We start from the raw sequence: 21,192 nt of genomic DNA on the forward strand, positions 1-21,192 counted from the left end.
CAAAATGTATTATTATTTTTGTAATTTTACTGTGTAATGCCATATTGCTCTAAAAAAAGATTCTACAAATTTGCAATTCTGCCAAAGAAGAATGTGTACCTATTTCTCCACAACACAGACAGTATCACATTTTATATGTCTTAATTGTAGTAAGTTCTTCTTACCAAGTTGATGGGTATGAGGTGGTACCTCAGAAATTGTTTAATTTGCATCTTTTTATTTATTAAAGAAGTTAAGTTGTTTCCTTTTTTTCCCATCCCCCCACTTATCTACACATACACAAACTTTAATCCAAAAAAAATCTTAAGACTTCATAATATCAGTACATTTCCTCTAAAATGCAAGGATCATCTTAAGTTGGTGTTGTTCTAAAAGCACAGTATGTTGGAGAAAGTTCATCTACAAATACAGGTAATTAATATAAGGTATGGAACAAAGTTTTAATATATATATGTGTGTATATATATATATTATATGTATATATATAATATGTATATATGTGTATATATATATAATATGTATATATATATGTATATCCTTTCCTCCATAGAACTAATACTGAGCAATGTTTTCTTTTTTATAAGAATTTGTTAGATGTAGTGGTAGTGGGGCATGGTTAATAGAGAGCTGGGCTTCCTGCCAGGAAGATCTGTGTTCAAATTCTGTCTCTTAAGTATGGTCGTTATATGACCTTGGGCAAGTCCTTTAACATCTCAGATCTCTGGACATCTCTCTGAGACTATCAGTTGCAGATGCCATTCCGCATTAAGAGAGGGAGTTTCCTCAGTTGGAAATTCTCTAAAATAAATATCCTATCCCTACCTTATGATATATCATTACATTTTCCCCCAAAATATAAGAATGGGAATGCTTTTGAGAATAAATAAATGTTTATTGGTTAATAATTAAATCTGAAATTTTCCATGTAAACGATATGAATTAAGGTAACCTCATCAAATATAATTTTATGATTATATATTTTATTTTGTTTATTTTAATATTACAATTTTTAAAAATACATCCTGTAATTATTAGAATCATGGAATCAGAGGTGGCAGGAGCATTAAAGATAATCTAGTCCTAGCCTATCTTTCTCCAGATGAAGAAACTGAGTCTTAGAGAAGTTGTGTCTAGCCAAAAGTAACACAGGTAAATAGGAGATCTAGGACTAAATTCCCAGAGTTCTTTCCACACTACTTCAATTAAGTCACAATTACTAGTAAATATTAAAATATGACCAAATGGTATGCATGTGTGTCTGTGATCTTCTCATTAATGATTGCAAGCTAGTTTAGGAAGTCTATTGGAAAATACATGTTACACTCATTGGGCACCATGCTTTTTCTCTATATTTAAATCTTCGTGAATGCTACTTGGCTATGTTAGTTGGAGAAGGAAAAAATATTTTCAGTGAAATCAGTTCAGCGTTAGTGAAAATTGCGATGGTGTCACATAGGAGACAAGCTCAGGGCTTTCCAATTTTATCACTAGTGAGTATCACTCTCTCATTCTGTGACCTGAGACACAGCTTTTTCAGACAAGTTGATGATATTACCAGAATCCTGAAACTATTACTGGTTGCTGTTCCTTAAGGCTGAACAAATGTTTAAAAGTAATTTCCAAATATAAAATGCTAGAAAAACATTGAATATTACTATAGTGACAACAAAGTTCATATTTTGGTAAAAAAAAAAAAGTGAACTGCAGAATTCCTAGCAACACTCAGTATGGTTTTAATATAGAACTCACGCACTTGATTCTTGTTCTGTTATATGTTGGACTAGGCTGCTGAGCTATCTGTCAGCTCAAAGATTCTCTAATGATTGAGTCTATGATTTTCAAATACTTCAAAGCATGACAGCAAAGCAAAACATATTAGAAAGAAAATACTGTTCTCAAAGAAAATTTGACACATAGTAAAAAGGTAAACTAAAGGATCTAAAGTAATCTTTCCATTTCTCTGATGAAGCAATCAGTCAATAAGCATGTATTAAGTACCTACTATGTACCAGGAACTGTGTTTGTTGTTTCATGTCGTGTCCTACTCTTCATGATCTCATTTGGGGTTTTCTTGGCAAAGATGCTGGAATGGTTCATCATTTCCTTCTCCAGCTCATTTTGCAGATAAGGAAACTGAGGTAAATAGGATTAAGTGACTTACCCAGGGTCATGTGGCTAATAAGTGTCTGAGGCTGGATTTGAACTCATGAGGGTGAGTCTTCTTGATTCTAAGCCCAGTGCTCTATCCACTGTACCACCTAGCTACTCCAGGAGCTATGCTAAGCCCTGGGAATATAAAAAGAGGCAAAAGACAGTCCATATCCTCAAGGAGCTCATAATCCAATGATGTAATGAGCTGGGCAATAAATCCAGAAACTCAGTGCAGAAAAAAGAAAAATGGAATATCTGAGGAAAATTCCATCAATATGATTAGAATATACTTTCTTTTAAAAGTAGAAGTGCAGTTCAGCTACCTTATACTTACTAGAAATACCTTATCTGGAGAGATAACAGAAATTATTACCATAACAGAAACCATATGAACAATATGCTTCAGGGAGATTTTAAAAACTAAATCCAGTAGAGTTCCAAAAATCAGAATTGGGCCCCATTCCACCCTTATGTTGTTGTTACTGGTTTTTGAAAAAGTAAAAAAGCAATTGTGTGTCTGTCTACATTATCTCCAATAAATCCGACAAAAGCCAAAATGTCTGACCAGATGTGTCAACCACACTGTGGGAATTCAACACTCCCAAGTGTGGCCTGAACCAGCTTAAAATGTAATTGGGAAATATTTAACAAAATAAATAAAAATACAATCAAGCAAATATTACATTTTGAAACTAAGTCACTATGCAGCCCAGAGGGATCCATACATATGGATTAGTGGTCCATTTTTATTTGAGTTTGACACTAATGTCTTTGACAATCTGGTTTTATTTGGTACTTACAGCAGATATAGCAGTTAGTGGGGAGTTCAAATGGAACTTAAACCAGCTATATTCAAGTTCAGTATAGATCAGAGTGAATTTTAGGACTCATGTGAGAGGCAACTTAGCATACAAGATGGAAACCTAGACTTAACATCAGGAACCAACGATTCAGAACTAGCCTCTGTTGCTAGCTGGTGACCCCAAGCAAGTCTGTGCTTCAAGCAACAACTTTCGAAGACTTCTACTAAGGTATAGACTGCTTGTGATCTGTATTGCTGCCAGGGCAGAGCCTTGATGGAACCCTGATATATCAAAATTGATTTTTTTTTTGGCCCAGAAAGAAATGTACATATAATCTATTTGTTCATTTGTTTGTTTGCTTTTAATGATTAGGACTTTGGCAGCTGGTGCCTATGAATTTAATAGGATCATAGGATCATACATCTAGAGAAGACAGTGTGATACAGTAGAAAGACTACCATATTTGGAATCAAAGGACCTGGGTTTAAATCTCAGCTCTGCTGCTTACTAGTAGTGTGACCTGGGACAAGTCACTTAATATTTTTGAGACCTGGGTTTCCTCATCTGTAAAACGAGCACATTGGACAAGAAGACATCTAATGTCCCATGTATCTCTAAATCTATGATCCTTGCAGGTTGGAAGGAATCCCAGAAGCCATCTAACTTAAATTCCTCTTTTTTACAATAAGATAACTGACAGAGAAGTTGAGTGACTTGCCCAAGGTCACACAGATAGTAAGTGTCAGAGGTCAGATTGAATCCAGAGCCTCTAACTCTAGAATCTGTGCTCTTTTGAATATATATGTTCCCACAAAGGAATTTTGTTAGGCATGTTCTGATAACATAAAAAAGTAAGAACAGTATAGTAATAATTGACCATTCTAGGAAAGCTATCAACTCAACCCTCTAAATCCTAGGGATGGTTCAAGAATATGGAAAGCAAGAGCCAGTTAGGTGGCACAGTGGATAGAGCACCAGCCCTGGAATCAGGAAGACCTGAGTTTAAATCTGGCCCCAGACACTTACTAGCTATGTGACCCTGGGCAAGTCACTTACCTCCAATTGCCTTAAAAAGAATATGGAAAGCTTTTAGAATTGTAAATCAAGACCAAGGTAGACTCAGGATTTTAAAGTTACCCAGTGTAATCACTGAGGGGAAGCAGCAAAGAGGTAACCTTTTCCTAGCCTTGGTGACTCCCAGGTATGATGGTCAGTCTAAAAGCTCCCCAAGAAGGACTAGGGAGTTTGAGTTTATTGTGGAGCCTAGAGAGCCTCTCCCAGAGATTACTAGAACTCCATAGATGCCTGAGTAACTTCTTAGAATTATAACTCAGGGCAGGCTGAAGGATGCAACTTAAGGATGGCTGAAGTATGCAACATATTACATTGGCCCATCTTGGTCATGAACCACTTGAAAAATAGCATAGGCCCTAAAGTCATAGGGAATGGGAAGATCAACCACTTTGTCCCTGAGGACAAAAAAGCAAAGAATATTAAAACTACAAAACAGGGCTGGAGAGAGGAGAGAAGAAAGAAACCTTGCCACCATTACCCCAATCTTACAGAGATTTATTTGAATTGTATGCCCTTAACATTTTGGAAATAGCCTCTATTTACCTATATGGCAGCCACTAGTTACCACAGTATAGATTTGACTTTCCAATAATAAAGCAATTTACTACCCCCAAGTGGGTACATAGTCCTCAGGGAGAATGCTAGAGAGGGATGACATTGTTATGTGATTCCTAATCAGACTTTGAATTGAAATAAAGCATGGCTTGAGGTAGAAAGAAGAAAGGAGAAAAAAGCTCCCTCTCTTCACTTCAGAAAAGTAATAACAAAGAGGTGGTAAATGTAACCATATTAAATGTTAATAAAAAGGAATTGATGTAACTTATACAGGGGATTATCTCAGAGTTAGCTACCAGAGTTGCAGTGGAGATGAGTCCAACTCTCCATCCTTAGGTGATAGGGAAGAAGGACCAATGGACAGACAGACTTCTGATTTCTTTTACTTTCAGATCATATGGATCTTTCATGGCCAATATCACTTACGTGATGTCTTTTTTTCATGTGTTTTTTCCATTAGCCCCTGATAACACAGGTGTTTATCTGATATTTATGTGCCTTAGGGCATTGCAAACAAGAATTTTGTTTAGTGTAAAAAAGCAAGTATCACTTAAAGCTAGAAGGCAGGAGGCCACATGTTAAAGTACTATCTTAAAGGCTACATCTTCGATGATTGAGGATGACAGTTTGGAATTTTTTTTGAAGTGACTCATCAACATATTTCAGATCCCTAAAGATAGCTGATGGTCCATGGGAATCAGGATTCACCTGTCTTCTGCCAGAAGGACAATGCTGCATTCCTTTGTTGCATTTCCTACCCTATGCTTCAGGTCTTTTTCTGGGAATCCTTCCTTTGAGAACAGGGTCACACTATAGAGGGGAAGAAAATAAAATAAAAGAAATGCTATGATTTTGACAATGTGCCTTATACCCTTATGAGTTCCCACATATAAAATACAATAAAGCACAACTTATTGCTAAATATGTGTACCCAGTTTACAAAAATGAAGCTTACATGGCAGCTAGCTGGCACAGTGACCCTGGAGTCAGAAGGATCTGAGTTCAAATCTGGCCTCAGACTCTTACTAGCTGTGTGACCCTGGGCAAGTTACTTCACCCTGATTGCCACTAAAAAAAATTAATTTTTTTACATGAATCTCACACTAACCTTGCCTGTTTCACCAAATGAAGCTGAATGATGCCACGCACATGAAGGTAGCTGATGTCAAAATCATTAACCCAATATGAGTCCATAGTTCCATTCCTGCTATAAATTTTTTATTTGTGTGAGGTTGGTTTTGTGGTTTAAAAAAAACCAACCAATTGATTTTTAAGGTTTCTTGCCATTAAAAGAAATGAGAGAATATTTGATTATAAATAAACATGGTAAAATTATTCTGGTATAGCAACAACCCTTTTTAAACTATGGATCAGTGAACAGTTTGGGAAACCTTTGCAAACAGATATGTCTTATTTTTCTAATCTCAAAGCATCCCCAAAGAATGCTCAATCACTCCCTTTCTAAGAGAAGGAACATTTTATGCCCTTACATGCTCAATCTGAGAATAGTAGGATCATAGGAATTAGAACAGTAAGGGGCCATAGAGGTCAGCTAGTTCAGCCTAATCATGTTACGGGTAAAATAGCTGAGGCTGGAAATGTTAAGTATCTTACTCTAGGTCATGTAGGCAGTGAGAGATAGGCCTAAAATTGGAAACTAAGTCTTCTGATTTTAAATCCAGCTCTCTTTCTCCTTGTGCTACAACCCATCCCAATCTTGGTTTTTGATGTACAAGAAGGCTTCATTGCTTAAGTAAAAGTTATAATTTCACAATGTTAACTAAAAGAGCCTTTCCTGCCTCATCTATTCTTGAAATTCAGTAGCCCTGATCAGGCCAGTGGAAAACAAGTCAGCAGTTCACTTTTTGGAGCTGGACAAATTCCTTCACACTTTGTTCATTGGAACCATTCAGTATGTGAGTCATCTACTCACTGGACAATAGAAGAAAAATGTGTTCTGTAATTCCCCCTAAGAAATACAGGAAGATATTGTTTGAAAGTTTCCACTGGTGATTTTTGCCACAACACAGAGTGCCCATGAAATTTCTTGGTAAAGTAGACTATAGTTTAGGACTTTGGGTGCATAGGATTTAACCTTGGTAATATTGTTATTTGTGCTAAGTGCCATATTGTAATTGGAACCAGTTTGTGAACTTCCCTACTGATAGTTTCATCCCACACTCAAGAGCAGTTTTAACTCACTGATGAAAAATGGGATAAGAATATAGTAGGGTGGAGAATCAGGGATGAACTTTTCTACTGTTGCTAGCAGGGTCTGCTATAGAAGTAGGCAAAAAGTTTTTCCCCTAGATCTTCTGTCAAGAAGGAAGGAAAGGAGCAGGAAAAAGAAAAGGAGGAAGAGATGAAAATATTACACTTACATGGCCCATTTCCTTTCGAAATTCTTCATTGCTATAATCATATTGCTAAGGTGTCTCTGAGATAATTGTGTCTCTCAGGCTAAGATGTCTCTAGGGGAAAATAACACTTGAATCTGACCACTACAAGATGAACTTTATATGTGAGGTCATATATAATTCATTTGGAGATTTCTGAATATACTTGTTTAACCTAAAATGAAGGATTCATTAATTGGAGTGATAATCTCTTGAATAACACTATTAGATTGTATGCAATTGGGCTTAGAGAGAAGACCTAAAAATTTTCCCAGCTATGATATTTTAAGGGTTGGCAACAATTAGATAACAGTTTTCCTTATTACTCACCCAGAATCTTCATTCTGACCAAGGGGTTCTTTGCGAAGCTGTATTGGCTTAATGATAATGATATACTGACACCTGAGAAGACTCCCTTTACTTCCATTGTGCACCTAGATGTATCTCTAACACTTGGGCAATCTAGGTGAAAAATAATGGAGAGTCCCAATTTTCACATAATTTAAAATCAGAAGGGAAATGTGGGACTGACATGCCTATAACTACCAGAAACATTGTGCAAAATGCACAGGTATTGCTCACATAGAAATTTAGCAAACATTTCATAGGATCATAGATTTAGAGTTGGAAGGAACCTTAGAGCCCAAATGTCCTCATTATACAGATGAAGAAACTGAGGTCCATATATGTTAAGTGACTTGCCCAAGGTCACGCAGATAGTAAAGGCAGAGCTGAAATTTGAATCCAGGCCTCTGATATCAAATCCAGAACCCTTTCTCCCATGCTAATCTAGAGCATTAGGGAGTGTTGAGAGTTAAAGTAACTTGTCTATGGTCATGCAGCCAGTATATATCAGAAGCAGAACTTTTACTCAGATCTGTTGGGTTCTAAGTTTGCTCTTTTTTCCATGATGCTGCCTTATTACTAGGCAGGCTCTTTTAGTTAACAGTATGATATTATGACTTTTACTTGAGTAATGAAGTCTCTTTGTGTATAGTAGAAATATATCATTCAAGAAATGGAGTAAGTTTCAAGAGAAGCATATGTTAAAAATAACAATTTGTCCACATTACTTACAGCAAGTATTTATGATAACATATTTCAATTAATCAATCAATAAACATTTAAATGCCTACTATATGTCAGGCACTGTGCCAAGCACTGAGGATACACAGGACAAAAGACAGTCCTTGTTCTCAAGGAGCTCAAAATCTAATGAGAGAGACGAATAAATAAACTCTGTGCGTGTGTGTGTGTGTGTATGTGTATGTGTGTACAGGCAAATGCATAATAGAAAGGACACAATTAACAGAGAAAAGGCACTAGAATTGAGAGGGATTGGGAAAAACTTCCTGTAGAAGATGGGATACTTAACTCCCTAAGAAGAAATCAAAAGAGGTCTGATTTCATATTGCTATGAAAACATCATTGGCTTCTTCATTATAAACGTTGAACATAAAGGCAATTGTAGTCATATTCCTGTGTATAATGGGCAGCTAGGTGGCACAGTGGATTGAGTACTAGGCCTGGAGTCAGGAAGAACTGAGTTCAAATCTGGCCTCAGACACTTACTAGCTGTGTGACCCTGGGCAAGTCACTTAACCCCGTATGCCTCAGTTTCCTCAGTTGTAAAATGAGCTAGAGAAGGAAATGACAAACCACCCCCCAGTATCTTTGTCAAGAAAACTCCAAATGGGATCATGAAGTGTCGGACAGTACTAAAATGACTGAACAAGAATAACAACACTGCGTATGATGCAGCTTTTATCCAACACACCCAAACAAAAGTTCGATTCAACGACATTTATCAAGTTTGTTACAATATATCATACTACGTACTGGAACTGCAGAAATAAAAACAACATAGCCCTTGCTTTCAAAGAAATTATAATCTAATGGGAAGGCCTAAGATATTTGCCTAAGTAAACTTCTGTGATAAGTGAAAAAGAAGTCACACAGAGATGCATGAAGCTTTTGTGAGATGGCCCTACAAAAACCTTGACGGAAGAGGTGTCTCTGAGCTAAGCCTTCAAGGAAAAGAAGCATTTCAGCAGGGATATAAAGGGAGTCTATTCTAGGCAGAGGGTAGCCTGTATATAGACAGGGAGTAGGGGAGAGTGGGGTGACACCAGGAAATGGTTAATCATCAGTTTGGCTGGAATATGAAGCATATGAAATGTAGACCTATAAAATAAGGCTAGAAAGGTTCTATCCAGTTCTATACAGATCATGGAGAATATTAAAAGACTTACACTTTAAAATGGCAGTGTGTCAGTTAAAAATCTTTATTTAAAATTTTAAATTGAAATAATTCCAGAGATTTTAATGATGTTTCAGATTATGATAATTTCAAATTCAACTTTATCACCAAAAAATTAAGCTCCAGCCATATGCAAGACCCAGGGGAAATTAAGATACAAAGATAAATAAGACATGTTTCCTATCCTCAAGGAGCTGATAGTCTAGTAGGAAAGAAAGGATATGCACAGAAAAGCAGAATGTTTTTTAAGTGCTATAAGAGACCCAAGAAGGGAAAGAGTTCCTCAGTCCAGAAGGACTAGAGTAGACTTCCCAGTGTAACTCTCAGGACAATTTGTCAATTCCTCTAAGCAAAGAAGACATAGTCTGGAGAGAGGAAAAAAATGATATGTTAGTGATGTTTTAATTGCTTCCCATGAAAGATTATTTCATGACCCTTATTGCTGAGTTTTTATAAGTGACTAAATATAAAAATACACTAAGACTCCTTCCTGGCTATTTTCAGTACTCCCAGTTACAACTATGCACCAAATATGGATAAGCATTGGATAATGCAGTACACAGGACCCATGCTGCCCATCCACATGGAATTTACAAATATTTTGCAGCGAAAAAGGCTTCAGACTCTGATGTCAGTTGATGACTCTGTGGAAAGGGTAAGCACACAAAATCCTAAAGGATGCTTCCTCCTATTTTCTCTCCTGCATCACCTGCCCTTGCCCTCAAAACTGTTTGCTTTTTCACATTTTCCTTGCATTTCAGGACATTGATTTCTAAATACCCTTGCCATCTTCACCCTGCTCCCACCTTTTTCTCATTCCCCCTACTTTTCAGTGTGTGGTTCAGGTGGAATTGAGGGAAGCCAAGCCAGTCACAACTGGAAGAGAAACAGGAAGAACATGTAAACATAAGGGCAACGATAAAATAATTTGCTTACCTGCTTCATTTTCAAACTGACGTGTTACAGAAAGTTTTCTTCTTAACCAAAAAAAATATAATAATGTGTAATGAAAATATAAGCACTTGAAAAAATGATTAAATTTCAAAAGTGTTAGTTTACTTGACTCCTCCACCCCACGTGAGCATATAATGGAATTGAAGACAACTGAATCAGCTAGATGATGATTTTATTCCCCAGGAGGACAGAGAACTCAACTGATGTAGATGATTTAGTAGATAAAATGGATAGCTAAGGAAGGTTAAGAGACCATTTTATTAAAATATCAGCCCTAGGTGGCCTAGTTGTAGCAGATCTCAAATTGTACTAAAAAGCAGTAATCATCAGAACAAACTGGTGCTGGCCTAAGATATAGAGCAGTGAATCAGTGAATAAATTAGGTACAAAATACACAGTAGAGAATCACCATAGTAATCTAGATTTTGATAAACTCAAAGCTCCAAGTTTTTGGGACAAGAATTCACTATTTGACAAAATCTGCTGGGAAAACTAGAAAACAGCTTGGCAGAAACTTAGGTATAGACCAACATCTCACACCATATACCAAGATAAGGTCAAAATGGGTACATGATTTAGACATAAAGGGTGATACCATAAGCAAATTAGGGGAGCATTGGATGGTTTACTTGTCAGATATCTGGGTAAGGGAAGAATTTATGACCAAACAAAAGATAGAGAGCATTACAGGATGTAAAATGGATAATTTTGATTATATTAAATACAAAGATTTTGCACAGTCAAAACCAATGCAACTAAGATTAGAAGGGAAGCAGAAAGCTGGGGGGAGGGTGGATTTTACAGCAAGTGTCTCTGATAAGGGCCTCATTTGTCATATATGTAGAACTGAGTCAAATTTATAAGAATACATCATTCTTCAATTGATAAATGGTCAAAGGATATGAACAGGGACTTTCCAGATAGAGAAATCAAAGCTATCTATAGTCATATGAAAAAATGCTCTAAATCACAATTGATTAGAGAAATGAAAATCAAAACAAATCTGAGGTACAACCTCCTACATTTCAGATTGGCTGTGATAGAAAAAGAAAATAATCTATGTTGAAGGGGTGTAGGAAAATGCACTGCTGGTGGAGTTATAAACTGATCTAACCATTTTAGAGAGCAATTTGGAACTGTGCCTAAAGGGCTATAAAATGTTTGTACCCTTTGATCCAGCACTCCCACTGCTAGATCTGTATCCCAAAGAGATCAAAAAAAAAGGGGAGGGCTCTATATGTTCTAAAATATTTGTAGCAGCTCTTTTTGTGGTGGCAAAGAATTAGAAATTGAGGGGATGCCCATCGATTGGGAGATGGCTAAACAAGTCATGGTGTAAGAGTGTGATGAATTATAATTGTGCTGTAAGATGAATTACAATTGTGCTATAAGAAATGATGAACACAGTGATTCCAGAAAAACCTGGAAAGACTTACATGAACTGATGCAAAGTGAAGTGAACAGAACCAGGAGATCATTGTACACAGTAAGAGCAACATTGTGCGAAGAACTGTGAATGAATGACTTAGCTATTCTCAGCAATACAATGATCCAAGACAATACCAAAGGACTCATGATGGAAAAAGCTATCCACCTCCAGGGAAACAGCTGATTGAAGCATCAAATTGAAGCATACTATTTTTCACCTTTTCATTTTTATAGGGTTTTTTTTGGGGGGTGTATGTTTTCTTTCACAACATGATGAATATGGAAATATGTTTTTAATGATGTGCATATATAACCTATATCAAATTGCTTACCAGCTCAGAAAGGAGTGAAGGAAGGGAGAGAATTTGGGACTCAAAATTTTAAAAAAGAAGGTTAAAAATCATTTTCACATTTAATTGGGGGAAAAAATAATTTGAAAACAAAAAAAAATAAGACATCAGCCTTTTAGAGAGCAAGCCATAATCAGAAAGACCTAGGTTTATATCTTGCCTCTGACAAACATTATGTTTCCCTACACAAGTCACTTAATACGTCTAGACAATTCTCTAAGGCTGTAAGTCATAGAGCAAATGCCTTTATGCATTAATAGAGGGCTTTTCCTCTTTGGGAGGTTCCTCTACCAATGAAATCATAGTTTTTTTTTTTTCCCATCCCCCTACTCAACCTTTTAGAAACAATCTTTGCACTGTAACATGATAAGTTTTAGAAAAATATTAAAGTACATGTGACAGAAGTTGATGGTTCCACATATTCCCTTTTGTGCTCTTCTTTGTATATTAAAATGCTTGTATTGTCTAATGATCGTTAAACTCATATTGAAAAGGAATTTTTTTAAAGAGGGGTTAAGCAGGGACAATTGTAGTAAAATCCTCCAGATGTCATGTTATACCATTCCATTTCATTTCTTCTTTTCCCTGTGATGTATTTCAGCTATATAATATGCTTGTGGAAACTGGAGAACTGGATAACACCTACATCATTTACACTGCAGACCATGGGTACCATATTGGGCAGTTTGGATTGGTCAAGGGGAAATCCATGCCATATGACTTCGATATCCGTGTTCCTTTCTTTATTCGTGGACCAAGTGTAGAACCAGGATCAATGTATGTACTCTTCTGTTTATGACACAAGTTATCAAGCAAAAAGCAATTCAATAACTTTGGTTAATAAAAATCTCAGTTTTAATTTCCTTTGATTGGGAAACAGTATCTTCAGATTAAACAACTTAAAAGATAGGGATAAAGGGTTTGTTTTTTTTTTACCGTCACATTCAAAATAACTCAAAGACAGAGAAAAAAGAACATTATTAATAGTCCATCTTTGCATAACAAGAACTCACACCTCTTGGTCTGGTAGGTAAATAAAGAATTTGGAAGGGAAAGGATTCTTTAGGAGAAGGATTCATGACTGTTTTTAAGTAGCAACAACCTCTCACTTGTTTGATTTCACATTAACCTCTTCCCAGTTTCTTGAAGTGTAGGGTAATACACACACACACACACACACACACACACACTCAAACACATATATATATATTTGAACAACACAATGCAGTCTAATGGAAATAATCATTGAGTAGAAAACAGAAGACATGGCCTTAAGTTGTCAGTAAATATTTATTAAGCATCTAGTATATACTTAAATGCTATCCTTTCCATTAACTAGATATATAACCTTGAGTGAGCCATAGTGTCTCTGTTCCCATCTCCCCATCTATAAAATGAGCTGAAAAAAGCACCAAGGGTAATCCAATATAGTCCCCTCATTTTGCAAATCATGAAATCATCAGCCTAGAGCTGAAGAAGTGACCCAAGAGGCCTCAGATGGGCCATCTGGTCAATTTAAGAGCTGTGGGAACTAAAGCCCAGGGAAGTTTGGTGGCTTGTCCAAATCGTACAGTAAATGCAGTTAGGATGAGGGAATAAAGGCATAGAAAGGTCTTGTGACAGCAAATCCGATGCTCATTCTACTATGTCATGCTGCATCCCTTAAGGGTTGTGGATTTCAATGGTTGTGTTTTGAGAATGCAGAGGTATGTCCTGAAACAATTGTAAGCACCCTGGTTTTTCTTAAAAGTGAATCTTAGAAAATCTGTTTGAGAGATAGAGTAGAAGATAATATTCAACTTTGAAAGCCTTTAGTCGCCTTTTGACAGAATCTGGAAGCTCTGTTTTGAAAACCCTAGGTCTGCAGGAAAAGCCTTTGACTCAAAGAATTTTGGGAAGGCAGTGCACATCCTGCGAAAGCCATATGCCTGACCTTGGCTAGGCTGCTAACTCCATTATACAGTGGTGTTAATGAGGCCATGATCTCCAGTTTTGATCCCTTTATGGGTCAGTTAGCTTTGCTCTGTTCCACAGCTACAGAGTGCAATCCTCACCCTAGCCAAATGCTTCATAAATACATCTCATTGGTCATAATGGGGTCAAAAAAAAAAGCCTCTGGATAGATAAAAGTCAATCCTTCATGATTTCACATGGCTGTTGTAAGGACCAAATGAAAGAATATGTGTAAAGTGGTGGTGTTGACCTCAGATGCAAACTGATCTCTGCAGGCTGCATAGTGACTTAGAAAACAACAAACTACCATTATTTATTTACTAAAAAATGACCATTGTTATGTTGTATTGTATTTTTATTTATTTTGTAAAATATTTCCCAACTGCATTTTATTCAGGCTCTGGACTCAATCACCTGGGAGTTTTATGCCTCTGATGTAAAGCACTATATAACCTTAAACTACTAATACTGCTCTGCTCCTAGAAAAGCACCCTAAATTGCATGCCCTCTTGATGGGAGGTGAATGGCTTTCTCATCTAACTATTCCCTTGCAGAGTGTCTCAGATTGTGCTGAACATTGACCTGGCTCCCACCATCCTGGATATTGCTGGGCTCGACACTCCTCCTGATGTGGATGGCAAGTCAGTCCTCAAACTGCTGGACCTAGAAAAACCAGGTAACAGGTGGGTCATTATCCTTCCCTACAGCCAGTCTCAGTGTACATTTGAGCCAACCCACCATGGCACAGAGAAAAACTCTAGCAAAACAAGCTCTTTCCATCAAGATCACCACAAACTTGGAATTTCTAAGCTGTATGTGAATAGTACATTTGTAAAGTTATAGTTAATGGTCCATATGAAGTGAGAGGTGCTTCTTTAAATAAACTGTTAATATAACTCCATATGAAAAGGCTTCCAGATGCCAGCAGTAAATATTATTGTTTTGCTTTCAGGTTTCGAACAAACAAAAAGACCAAAATTTGGCGTGATACATTCCTAGTGGAAAGAGGGTAATTATTGGCTTTGGGGTACTGATGGAAAACATTCTTAGTGGTCAAATCTACCTCTTGGGTGCTTTTTTTTCATTTTCACTCAGCAAGCCTGCAGATTTTGTAATTCCTAGTCACAAGGTCAGACAGTTTCTAATCCTTCTCTGCTGACCAACAAGGCAAGTTGGATCCCTCATTACAGCCTTCCTGCATCTGAATTTTCAACAATGAATGCTCATAATATGGGGCCTTAACCTGTTTTGATTTGAACTTTTTTTTTTACCTATAGCACTTTGTTAAAAAAAAATGAATCAACCTTTCTGATCATGATCCTCAAATTGCTTTTATAATATAACCAAATCCATGTTTACCTCTTCAGTTGCACTCAAAGCCCCATCTCCAATCTCCCAGGTTTTGTTTTTTTGAATTACACTTTTGATAACTAGAATAAATTCCAAAAGGCAATGGAGATTTCTTTATAAAACCACTGATTTCTGCCCATTTGATTCCATGCTTTGCCCTTCGTCATAACATCAATTCTCACAGCTAAAGGCATTCAATGATTATTAGCTGCGCTAGCTTTATAGCCTCTAAAACTAAGCACTTTGAATGGATAAAGCTTTTAAAAACTGCTACTGTTTGAAAAGGGTGACTCTAGTAGCAGCTTTGACATCCCAGAAAGTTTCTTGGTGACTCTTGAGTGATAGTTTTCATCCAAGCAGCTCACCAAATGCTGAATTTGGCAGTACCCCCTCTTTCAGAGAGCTTTCTCTTAATTAAGTTCCCTCCTCTTGTTAAGAAGTGAGGTTGTAGGGTGGGCATGGATCATGGCAAGTGGGGAAGAGCACCTGTCTAATGCTTGTCCCTTCGTATCAAAGCAAATTCCTGCGCAAGAAGGAAGAACCTAGCAAGAATGCCCAACAGTCAAATCACCTACCCAAATACGAGAGGGTCAAAGAACTTTGCCAGCAAGCACGGTACCAAACAGCCTGTGAACAGCCTGGACAGGTGAGTGCAAAGAAATAAAATTTGTATTCAATAGTGCTTGATGGTAAGGAAAATGAAGACTTCATCCTCTTCCTCCACCCCCAAAATAAGCTTAAAAATAAGGAAACTCTAATTCAGGGGTTTTTAACCCTTTTTGTATTTTGTATTTCTCTTCGGCAATCTGGCAAAGCCTCTGCAACCTTTCTCAGAATAATGTTTTTAATTCTTTTTTAAATACATTTTAAAATTTTTTCTATTATCAATCATTTATTTTTCCCCCTCACCTCTCTTCTCCCCCCCCCACCCCGCACCCCATTCACTGGGGAAAAAAAGAAACAAAGAAATTTAAAACCCTTGTAACAAATTGCATAGTCAAGCAAAATAAATTCCCATATTGGCCACAGTCCAGAAATGTGTTTTTCATTCTGCATATTAGTCCATCATCTCTCCTTCAGGAGGTAGGCAACATTCTTCATCATCAGTCCTCTGGAATCTTGGTTGAACATTATGTGGATCAGAGGTCTTAAGTCTTCCAGAATCATTTGTTTTTACAATATTGATGTTATAGTATAAATTATTATCTTGGTTCTTTTCACTGCAGTCCATTTCTTCATGAATGTCTTCCAAGATTTCTCAGAAAATGTCTTTCTTCATTTCTTACAGCACAATAGTGTTCCATTATGGTCATATACCATATTTTGTTCAACTATTCCCCATTTTATGGGCACACCCTTAATTTCTAGTTCTTTGCCACCACAAAAAGAACTACTATAAATATTTTTGTACATACATGACCTTTTTTGCTTTTTTTAATCCCTTTGATGGCATAAGCCTAGGAGTGATATCACTGGTTCAGTGCACAGTTTCATAACTTTTGGGGCATAATCCCAAATTGCTTTTCCAGAATTACTAGACCGATTCACAACCCAAACAGTGTATCTGTTTCATTGCAACCCCTACAACATATTTTTTTGTCAGCCTTTCCAGTCTGATGGATATGAGGTAGGACACCATAACTGTTTTAATTTTCATTTCCCTAATTAATGATTTGTTACATTTTTCATAATAGCTAGCTTGGATTTCTTCCTTTGAGGACTATCTGTTCATATTCTTTCACCATTTATCAATTGGTGTATGGCTCTTATTCTTACCAATTTAAATCAGTCTCTTACATATCTTGGAAATGAGACCTTCCTCAGAGAATCGTGCTGCAAAGATTTTTTCCTAGTCAATTGCTTCCCTTCTAATCATGGCTATATTGAATTTGTTTATGCAAAACTTTTAAAATTTTTGTAATCAAAACTGTCCATTTTATCTTCTCTATTCTTTGTTTAGTCTTCTCCTGTACATAGATCTGAAAAGTAATTTCTCTGTTGTTCCTCTGATTTGTTTATGCTGTGACCTTTTACGTCCAGGTCTCTTATCTATTTGGAGTTTATCTTATCATAAGATTTGAGATGTTAATCTTCTCCTAATTTCTGCCATACTACTATCCAGTTTTCTGAGCAGTGTTTATAAAATAGTGAATCCTTACTCCCATACCTGGGGTTTTTGTATTTATTGAACACTAGGCTACTAGGTTCATTTGTTTCTGTAGGCTATGTACCTAATCTTTTCCACTGGTTGATCTCTTTTTTAGCCAGTACCAAATTGTTTTGGCAATTCATTCTCTATAGTATTGTTTGAGATCCAGTGCTGCTAGTCCTCTTTTCTTCCCATTTTTGCTCCTCCAGATGAATTTCATTATCATTTTTTCTATAAAGTTCTGTAAAGTAATCCCTTGGTATTTTGAATTAATTTAGATATTATTATCATTTCTATTGGCTCCACTTACTCATGAGCAAATATTATTTCTCTGATTATTTAGGTCTGTCTAAATAACTACAGAATAATGTTTTTAAATTGACTAAATAAAATACATAGGATTACAAAGGAAACCAATTACATTGAAATCTAGTTATCAAGATTATTTTTTAAACAAGCATATGAACACCTTCACCCCAGTTAAGAATTCTTAGTCTAACATTTGTAGTTATATAGCATTATCTCTAGCAAACTTCATATGTGATTTTTTTATTTAAAAGATTTCATAGGCACATTATGCACAATCATATAATCATACCCGGCAAGTGATATCATATTACAAAAGCAGCATCACATTTTTCTGTGAGATAAGGTGGGCAAACATAGCTGTCAATTGTAGAAAGGAGAAAGAAATAAAAGTGATCACTGGTGCCTAAATTTCCAGAGAATACATGAAAAGGATTATTCTTGTGCGTGATTTGAATCTATGATTTCATTGGTGTAGGGAAGTGATGATGAAGAAACCCTTTCTTACCAAAGCAGACCAGCAACTGCTCTGAAACTTTCAGTCTTAGAGAATTTCTTAGAGTGGCAAGAGTTTAAGAAATTTCACAGAATAAGTGTCACAGGCAGGATTTGAACACAGGTCCTACTAACTCCAAGTACAGCATTCTATTCCCTTGCCACACTAACCTTAGGAAAAGAATACTGTTGGTGAAATACATTTTATCATTGGATCAAGAGTACCCAGATGTACTGTTAAAGTGATAGTAAGAACTAATGAGATGGGTTCGCCATGATGGATTGGCATAGAGCTACTCTAACCAAGTTTAATCAACGAGTATTTGCAAGTGTCCTCTATGTTCCAGGCACTTTACTAGGTGCTAGATTTACAGTTACAAAAGTGATACCATCTCTACCATCAAGGAGCCTCCATCCTACATGATACTCTCAGCAAGGTGAGAAATGATCATAAAGTTTCACTAGCTAAAAGGCTATGTTGTAATCAGAATTAATCTCCATTTTTGCCAAGCCTGATCCAGATTCCAAGGCTGAAAAGCTAACACACTCAAAGGAGTGTCCCTGCAAGTGTCAGGAATATTTTTTACAAGAGTTACACTGCATTATTGTGGAGGTTAAAAGAACTCCAGATCACCTGTGTGTTTTCAGGTACTCTGCCCCATCACACCAATCACCATACAAAAAGCAGCAGTGACTAAGAATACAAGCGAGTTTGGTGTCAATATGTATGCAATTTGATCCCCATTAAAATGGCTGCATTCATTGCATACTTGTTATGAGTCATTTCTCTTACTGAATACACATAAATAATCAATTGCATTCTCATCCTGCTCTCTATGACTACATGTCTCTTGCACACAAGCCTGCCTCTCTTTGAAGTCAGTTAGAGTTCTGAAGCTGAAATAGATCCCCTCAGGGAAAGGGGAGGGAAACTCAGACCACATGGAGTTCTTTTAGACCATAGGTCTTAATTTTCAGGTAATTTAGATGAAGTCTTTGACCTAGTCAGTGCTTTGAGTTTGAGACCTTCAAATATTCCTTTTGATAATTAATAGTTTTATAGAATTTTTAAGCTGAGAGGAATCTTAGATATCCCACCCCAACCTTCATTTCACAAAGGAAAGAAAGGATTGAAAAAGACAAAACTATCTGCCCAGCAACACATAGCTACATGGTAACAGAACCAAGACTGGAACCCATATTCCCTTAGTAGGTATCCAGGGCCTCTGGGGTGGGGAGAGAAAGGTACCCCTCTTAGTATCCTGTTGTACAGAATAAGGCCCTATTTTATTTGGTTTCTATAATTCTCTAGTAAGATTGCTTTTTAAAGAAATCACTTAACACTCAACCTTAAATGCTCTCCTCAGTATCAGACAATAGAATTTTTGTTTTATGAGCCAACTTCTGCAAGAATAGTAATTTACTGTTATTCAGGAGTTTGTAATGTGCTGTGTTAAATACATCTCATGCAGATTCATGTTCTTGTTACCATTTTAGTATACTAAGTGGTAAGCATTATCATCGTTTGAAAACAAGGTACAGTACCTATATTGCAGCATGTAATTCTGCAAATGTCTCCATATGCCTGGTGCTGAAATTTTAATATGTACCCTAAAGCCCAGCTGTGGTTTTAAACCAAACAGTGGTGTTCTGCCATCACCTTTCCACTAGCCAGCTGAATGTTAACTCTGTTGTAAAATTCATTTTGCTCTTTTATAATTTCTTTCTACTCTTGTTTTTATCCTATAAACTGCTTCAATTTATCTCTCAATAAAAATTTCCCTCTGCTTGTTTTATTTCATCACAGATTAGTACAAATTCAATTTCAGTGAAAGTAGTAAAGCATTATCGATGTTTCCTTTGTAAAGTCCCAACTCTGCATAGCAAAGAGATGGCAGGTGGGACTGCATGTAGGTTATCCTTGCAGGACTTCTGAAATGGGCCAGGATTATGCTTCAGCTTTATCTGCTGAACTGAAGACCTGAAGAATATACCCAAATTGCCTCAAGCCAGTAATTCCTAATGACACATCAGAGCTGCAGAAATCTCTGCAAGGAATTGGCTGTTGTAGATCTAACCACTGCCTCTAACAAGTCATTGCTCAACCAGTTTTGTAGGGTCAGAAACTATGCAGAACTTCAGTAAATTTCCCAGCACCACTCAAGCCTTAGCTGGGGTATCATTTAAACCCTAAGACACAAACCCTATCCCCCCGTCCAATTTTGCAAGAAATTTTCTTTTGTGGTTTCTGATGATTGTATCCCACCCTGTAGCTAGCTGAATTTTGAGAGAACATCTTTTCTGGGAAATTTTTATTTCTGGTATTAAATCACTCTCAAAAAGAAGAAACCTGGGACAGCTATGCATTATTGTGTTTCAAGGAGATGATTTTGGCTGGGGACTTTCAGGGATTTATTCTCTTGGCTTCTGTGTTTACAGCTGGTTTATGTCTTGTTTCCCCTCCACCTCCTCCTCCTAACATGCTGTCTTCATGCAAGGGACATGTTATTGGCAGCAACTCAGCCACCCCTGTTCTCCATGTTGGTACTTGCTCTTGTATGGAGGAGAAATTGACAGCATCAGCCCCATTCTCTTCCCTGCTAATCCCATGAGAGATAATCCCTTGACTCATTAATATAGGTCCCCTGATGCCTGGCCACCTGGGGGCTGTTTAGTAGACAGGAAGCCATATCATGTTATCTACACCACCCTACCTGTCATTTCCATTCTTGAAAAAACCAATAAGGAATTAAAATGTGCTAGAATCCCGAGGTACTTGGCACTGATCCCAGACTGCTTCAACAGCATAGAAGCAATGGGACAGGAAAAGTAGTTCAGACAATATGCACATATGTGTTTGCATCACCTCTATAATCCTGAATCTACCTTGGAGGCTTCTGGGTTTGAATTCTCATCAATCAGTCACAACAGAACAGTGAACTTTTTTTAGCACTTAAATATACATAGA

The 21,192-nt window shown here is 36.9% G+C and overlaps 1 protein-coding gene across 6 annotated transcripts in view; it reads left to right on the forward strand.

The window, feature by feature from the left end:
* The window catches only part of LOC114053869 (extracellular sulfatase Sulf-1), a 287,381-nt gene that overhangs the window by 226,720 nt on the left and 39,469 nt on the right, over positions 1-21,192 (forward strand). For all 6 annotated transcript variants that reach the window (XM_027876972.1, XM_027876971.1, XM_027876969.1 and 3 more), the window contains exons 8-12: positions 9,744-9,894; positions 12,573-12,748; positions 14,479-14,607; positions 14,877-14,933; positions 15,791-15,920. In XM_027876972.1, coding sequence (XP_027732773.1) covers positions 9,744-9,894; positions 12,573-12,748; positions 14,479-14,607; positions 14,877-14,933; positions 15,791-15,920 — 643 coding nt within the window. The remainder of the gene's footprint in view (positions 1-9,743; positions 9,895-12,572; positions 12,749-14,478; positions 14,608-14,876; positions 14,934-15,790; positions 15,921-21,192) is intronic.

This window comes from Vombatus ursinus, unplaced genomic scaffold (assembly GCF_900497805.2).
Source record: "Vombatus ursinus unplaced genomic scaffold, bare-nosed wombat genome assembly UNPS02014812.1, whole genome shotgun sequence".
Classification (NCBI taxonomy): domain Eukaryota; kingdom Metazoa; phylum Chordata; class Mammalia; order Diprotodontia; family Vombatidae; genus Vombatus; species Vombatus ursinus.